Raw genomic sequence first — 7220 nt, 5'->3', positions numbered from 1 at the left:
GCCTGGAAAGGGTCTCAAGGGGGCCCGAAAATTTTGCCGGTATGGGGCCCTGAAATTCCTAGTTGCAGCCCTGCCTCTAGAATGTGGGAAAATGCTCATTTCAAATAAGTCCACATAGTTTAATGCATTCATCAGTTTTTATGTGTCCAAAGCAAAATCTATCTGTATCCAGACCATAAACTGCACATATAATGTATCAGCTTCTGGGTGGAAATTCCACATTGTTGGCCCAATACACGACAGCCACCTGGTGGACAAGTGAGGCTCTGCAGAATTGGAAATAACCAGAAACCGTTGTTGCTCAGGTAACAGCTTGGCTTCTAATGAGTAACAGTCAGCTCAGCTAGAGAGGAGAGGAGCAGAGGTGTTCACAGCAACAAAGAGGAGCAGAGGAGCCCATGCTAGAGGTGAGTGTATGTATTCCAGGATGCCCGGCTGTCATGTACAGTGTGATCTTTGTGAGTCGATGCTCAGGTTACCTTGTTCTGATCTTGTTTCCTTGAAGCTTTCAGTAGAAGCCGTGAAATGTAGCAGTTGTAGCAGAGCTGAGTTTGTCAGTGGGTGATTGATGGGTTTCTGTTTCTGTTCTCACACCAGTGATGTTACAATGTGATATTGTGCTGCTGTTCCGCATTAGGCTGTGTACACACCAACAGTTTTTGGAACTGCATGTTTTTGGTGCATCAAAGTGCAGCGTCTTAGGTTACGTGCCCGCGATCAGGAATAGCAGCATTTTGGCCGCAGCGCCCCTAGCCTCCGCTGCGGATTTTGACCAGTTGAATGTCATCAGGTGCCATGAATCCGCATGTACTGGACACAAGTGCGGCAATTAGAACACGGCACAAAACATCGCAATTCTTGATCGTGGGGTCGTAGCCTCATATATCCAGCAATGCGGATGGAATTTATAGAAGTCTCCTGCCCCCTGTGCATTTTTTTTTCTTTACTCAGCGTAAAACTGACCTGCAGGGCGCATTTCACATCTACATGTCAGTTTCTCTCGCTAAGATTTATGTGCAGATTTTTCCCATGGATTTGTAGTAGATGAGGACAATCTGCAGCTAAAAATGCACGTGCGCTTTGTTAGTTTGTTTCCGCAGCAGAAATGCGTCAAAAATGCATGTAATCTGCATATGACCGGATGAAAGTTTTGTCAAAGCCGAATACCAGGACGTATCAAAAACAAAACAGCTTTCATTAACCCCTTTGTGAACGAGCCAATTTTGACCTTAAAGTGAACCCTGTCAGCAGGATTGGTGAAGGATTGGTGGGGAATTCGGTGAATAACAGCAATCATGTGACAGGAGACCATAAAAACTGGCCCTGATCGTGTTCTCTGGGTGTTCCCCAGAGATTTTCCGACGCTAGGGAATGCTATACCCTTATTTCTCAGAGCCGTAAAAAAAAATGGCGCTGAGGAATAAGTGCCGTCAACTGCCTCTGTTAAAAGGTGTATTACCAGTTGATAAGGGGTTTAAGCATGATACACCAAGAAGAAACAAACTGCAGCATCAAAAACGTCATAAAAACGCTTGTTAAAAAACGCACACAAAAACACATCGATTTTACTTAACGCGAACCTTTCATCAGGATTTTGCTAAGTAAACTACAGGCACTGTCAGGATGGCAGTGTTAAAGTGATTAAAATAATTTCTGGGGTGAAGAAATCAGTCTTGTGGTTCTTGTGCAAGCAGTGATAGAGGTTTTCAGTTAATGATATGCCCGTGCATAAACACGTTCCTCGTCCTTCAGACAGCTTGTGTGTCGGAGCAGCCTGTGGGCAGGTTTTTCCTTGGTTTCTCTGGCTTAGAGCAGGAAGATAAGACTCTGCCTACAGTCCTTCCCTGGAGCACGGGCATATCATTAACTGAAAACTTCCTTCACTGATTACACAAGAACCACAAGATGGATTTATTCACCCAAGGTATCATTTTAATCAGTGTTTATGTAGTGACCAGAGGTCCGAATGAGATCCAGTGGGTCAAAAACCGAGACTGAGGCAGAAATCCCAAAAGAGTCTTTACTCAAACAGCAGATAAAGTAGAACTCAGTATATGGAAGAAACAGATGGAATACCCTTATACAGTACACTCACTCAGCCAGAGCTGAAATCACTATGCCAATCCAAGGTTCCCTGAAGAGTGTATTACACAGGGATTTGAAATAAATGTACCTATCAGGTCAATTCGGGTACTCACAGAGCAGGTGTAAATCGAATGTAGTGATATCAAGGGACCCCCTGGAATGGCAAACTGAGTATAACCTATACAAACCTACAATAGCAATACATATAAATTTAATACAAAGGTGCTTAAGTGCTTCAACTAGTGATACCCGGGTATCTATGACTATGGTACCTTTAACCTAAGGTGAGTCTCCTCTCAGGCACATAAATTGCATAGGCTGCAGCCAGGCCCAAATCTTCGGCACCAATCAGTTGCAGCAACATAAGGTTCCTTGTCTTGTCGATCAGTGCCGAGCCCAAACACCTGGGACTTATAGTTCTGTAGCCTCAAGATGCCGTCTCTCCTCCTGTAGTCCTTACGAATTCTCCTAGAAGCAATACGCCTGTTTCTATATAAAATGTCTGTCCAATATTGCTTCTCAGCTCATCACTACAGGGACTCCACAGAGCTCCACAGTCACACAGCTCTCAGGGACACTTAGTCTTTGTTCCACAGCAAGGTCTCAAGGTCCCAAGATGAAGGGTTGCAGTACACAGTCTCTTACAGTGTTCAATCTCTTTGCTTCTCACAAGCTGCTCCACACACAGAGTGACTCTCAGGGCAGTCTCTCTTCTCCTTCTGGAAGCTTCCCTTACAGCTCTAGACAGCAGACACTAGGCCCCATGCCCCAGCACACACAGACTCCTGGGCACTCGCAACACCTGCTCTTAGCTGCAGCAGGCAAACACCACAGTGTCCTAGTGCTCTCCTGGTGTAATCACAGTTCACCCTTACATTTATAGCACCAACCTGACAGTGTCTGTAGTTTACTTAGCAAAATCCTGCTGACAGGTTCGCTTTAATAGGTGCCTAAAATCTGCAACGTTGAAACCTCAGCAAAAACTCATGGTGGGCACACAGCCTACAAGGTAAATCAAGAGGTGAAAAGACATGAGGAAAAGTATCAGTTTGGCTCAGTGAGTGATGTGTATGTTTTGCAGTCTAAAGCTGGTAACTATAGATGAGCAAACCCAAACATTTATTGTCAAGCGCTAAATGCTAAATATGGACTTTCCCTGGAAGTCTGTTGCATAGAGGGAGATTTAGACGCTGAAAGACCGAGAAATTTTTTTTCCCCCAGATCCCAAGTTCAGGTTTCCATTGTTTTCAATGGGGTTCGGGTTCTGGTTCAAGTTCTGGTACGCAAACCAAACTTTAGACTGAAATTCTGTCTGGTACTAGATCCTGAACTTCCATGGGTCTGCTATTCCCTACTTTTAACTAAAGCTTTTTTATGCACTGAGGCATTATACTACTTTGTGACTTGGTTCCTTACTGATTTCAGTATCAGATTGGAAAAGGACATTTTTTAAGGAAACATAAGAATCCCTTCAAATGGATCCTGTATAACTGAACGCTTTATTGCCATTTTTATGCTCCAGAAACGGATGGTATAAATGGAACTAAAATCGGAAATGTGAGCGGAGCCTAATACTTAAAGAGGTATTCCCATATTAATAAGTGATGGCATGTCACTAGTTCATATCTTCAATTAAAGGGGTTGTCCGGTGAAAGCAAGTTATCATCTATCACTAGGATAGGTGATAACTTACTGCTCGGTGGGGGACCCACAGCAGAAAGCCTCTCTGTTCGGTAGTATTGGGAACTTATATACCCATTAGGATGGAGTAGAGTGCACACTAGGGTGACCGCAAAAAATCGATGTCGGAATATTGTCCGTCTGGACCCCACAAAACGATTCCCCTTTCCAGATATTGAGATAGCCAAAATTTGAGATCGATCAAACGACGTTAACCCGTGCCGCTCGTCGCTCAAAGTTTGAAAAAATCCAAATTGAGGTATTTTAAGATTTAGGTATTTTGCATAGTCTGTTAGACTATAAAGAATGTGACAACAACATTGCAGAAATAGCCCTGACCAAATTTTCGAACCATTTGTGGTATTTGAATGCAGAGTTGGTGGGATTATCGTTTTTTGATCCCACCATTACAGACAATGAAAAGTTGTTAATGGCTAATAAATTGCTCAGTAGCACAGATGAACCATCAGAGCACGCTAGGGTTGTAAATCCAAAAGTTAGGAAAGAAAAATTAAAAGAGGTAGGAAGTAACCGACTTTAACGACCTTCTGACAAAAGATGAAGAACAAAAGCAATATGTCCTGCAAGTTGTAAGCAAATGCCGAGCATTATATTCTGACGTTTCAAAAACTACTTTAACAAAAGCTCTAGAATAGATTAGATAACTATGTAAAATTATCAACTCATGTAGGTTAGCGTGCTCTGATGGTTCATCTGTGCTACTGAGCAATTTATTAGCCATTAACAACTTTTCATTGTCTGTAATGGTGGGATCAAAAAACGATAATCCCACCAACTCTGCATTCAAATACCACAAAAGGTTTGAAAATTTGGTCAGGGCTATTTCTGCAATGTTGTTGTCACATTCTTTATAGTCTAACAGACTATGCAAAATACCTAAATCTTAAAATACCTCAATTTGGATTTTTTCAAACTTTGAGCGACGAGCGGCACGGGTTAACGTCGTTTGATCGAGCTCAAATTTTGGCTCTCTCAATATCTGGAAAGGGGAATCGTTTTGTGGGGTCCAGACGAACAAGATTCTGACATTTTTTCCCCCCCATATGAGATCCGGTCACCCTAGTGCACACGCTCGCCCGCTGCTGCATTCATTCCTTCTAGAGCTGCCACGCACCGCACTTGATTTTTTTTTCCGACAGCTCCATAGAAAATGAATGAAGCAGTGGTCAGGAATCCAATTTTTGCGCTGCTTGATAATAGCGGTAATAAGGAGCAATTATAAAGATCTGAGAATTGTTACGGAAATTAACAAAATCCATTACAGACAAATCTATGAAAGGGATGTTCCACTTTCAGAAAACAAAGCCGCAGTTCACATCTGTCTATCAACATAATTAATGTTATGCACCCACAAAAATGACACATCTGTAGTGTCAAAATCCTATTTGGTGACAAGGTGCAGAGTGAAGTGTAATTCACTTCATGTGCTGTTCACCGCTTATCATCCCAGGGGGGTTATCACTACTAAAAGGCAAACTTGCTTCCCCATGAAGCATGTTTGTGTTGGTGGTATGGTCCTCCACACCAAAATACAAAGAAGCCTGTGTCTCTCCTGTGTACAAAGCGTTGTTAGAGTTAGATAAGAACATTCCTGAACTGTCTGTCAATTGTGATGTGCCAGCAATCTGCACAGATAAGAAATCCAGTAAAAGGTTCAGAATGATTACTTACAGTATATATACAGACATGGCAGAAAGTGTTGGCACCCTTAAAATTGTTCCAGGAAATGAAATATTGTTCTGTCCCCACATGAGGTGAATGGAGGTGTAGTTGATTGGGGCTGGGAGAGATTCCTACCTTCCGTTTCCTCAATGCAGAGCAGACAGGACCATTGTTGCTGTTTTGCTGTTCATGCGTCCGGAGAGATGATACACACCAGATATTGTGAAGTCCAGACTTGTTTATTGGAAATCTGGACATACAGCGTATGATTGGTAATGCATTACTCCTCCAGAAATGCAGGTGTAACGACCAAGGTGGTACAGCAAGATGCAGCAAGGTGAGCAACAGATTTGTATGTGGTCAAAAAACTGATGCCTTTCACAGCCTGGTAAGCCAGGAGAAAATGAAACTAGTAATGGCCACCGGCAGGAAGAGAAGGACTGACTGACCTGGAAGTGGAAGGCATGTACTAGAATTAATTAGTTGCAGTCTGCTATACAGAAAAAGGACAGCAGGTGCAGCAGACCAAATGCAAAACTAAACACAAAGAATGGTAACATAACACAATTTATCTAATATATAAAGCTCAAGTGTGTGTGTGTATGTATGTATGTACTGTATGTATGCATGTATGTCCGGGATTGGCATCCACACCGTCGCAGCTACAGACACAAAATTTGGCACAGTCACACGTCTGGACCCCGAGAGTGTCCTAGGCTATGTTGTAAGGCGAAATTTTAACCCCGCAAGTTCCAATTCACCAAACAATTTTGCCCCTATCTACATAATGGGGAAAAGTGTGTGTGTATCAAGCCCCGCCCCTCATTATGATGTCAAAATGGTTGCCATGGCGACGCTGATGTCATCATAGGTTGCAAGCCCTGCCGCTCATTATGATGTCATAATGGTTGACTATGGGATGGAGGATGTGTGATGGGTATATGGGCACTGGACTATGGGATGGAGGATAATTATAATTTGCTATAACTAACCACAGTTAGTTACTATGCCCAGGCAGCGCCGGGCTCTTCAGCTAGTATAAGCATATAATCATAACTTTAGATGGAACAGCACAAATATTTCTCCCACAAAGTTATTGCAATTTCATGTTTTGTAATACATATGTTTATTTCATGTGTATGGTAACACCACACTTTTTTATAAAAAGACCATACTTTCACACAAAATCCCAAAAATGTGAACCATGTCAAGGGGGGTAGTCGTGGCTAACGGTGGCTGCTCTGTCGCACCCTGGCCCTCCGTCACATAATCACGCTGCCCCTTCTGTAGTGCGCTTACTTGTAAGCCGGGGTCCTCCTTGGACTGCTGGGCCTTCTTTTCCTTCACCACTACACAATGACAGTCAGAGTCCAAATCCAGTTTCAGCAAAACAACTTTACTCAGCTCGTCCAGATTAGGCTAAGTTCACACTTGCGTACCGGGGCTCTGCGGATGGCTGCGTGCTTCCTCCCTGAAGCACCGCCCACTTCCGCACTTCTTCTGTTTAGGTCCGCCTACTTCTGCATGCGTCCCACGTACCTATTTTTAATTTTGTATATGTAGGACATGTGGATGTATGCGGATGTGTCGTTTCAACGTACCCGACGACCGCACAGGAACGCAACAAGTTCCTAAAAATATAAGTTATCCCCTGTCCATAGATAAGGGGATAACTTACTGATAAATTTGGGTTTGGCTGTTGGGACCTCCCAAGGTTCCCCAGAGACTCTGGATGCTGGGAATCGGGCTGTGTCCTGAAAGGAGCGTAGATA

At 43.2% G+C, this 7220-nt stretch overlaps 1 protein-coding gene across 3 annotated transcripts in view; it reads left to right on the top strand.

Annotated features, from left to right (window-relative positions):
* The first annotated feature begins 300 nt into the window (after positions 1–300).
* Positions 301–7220, top strand: part of DZIP1L (DAZ interacting zinc finger protein 1 like) — a 47803-nt gene continuing 40883 nt past the window's right edge. For all 3 annotated transcript variants that reach the window (XM_073576508.1, XM_073576509.1, XM_073576510.1), the window contains exon 1: positions 301–407. In XM_073576508.1, coding sequence (XP_073432609.1) covers positions 399–407 — 9 coding nt within the window. In that variant the 5' untranslated portion in view covers positions 301–398. The remainder of the gene's footprint in view (positions 408–7220) is intronic.

This window comes from Dendrobates tinctorius, unplaced genomic scaffold (genome assembly GCF_039654945.1).
Source record: "Dendrobates tinctorius isolate UK_male_01 unplaced genomic scaffold, ASM3965494v1 ptg000049l, whole genome shotgun sequence".
NCBI classification, from domain to species: Eukaryota; Metazoa; Chordata; class Amphibia; order Anura; family Dendrobatidae; genus Dendrobates; species Dendrobates tinctorius.
Note: the sequence above shows the minus strand (reverse complement) of the source record. Positions and strands in the feature narration are given on the sequence as shown.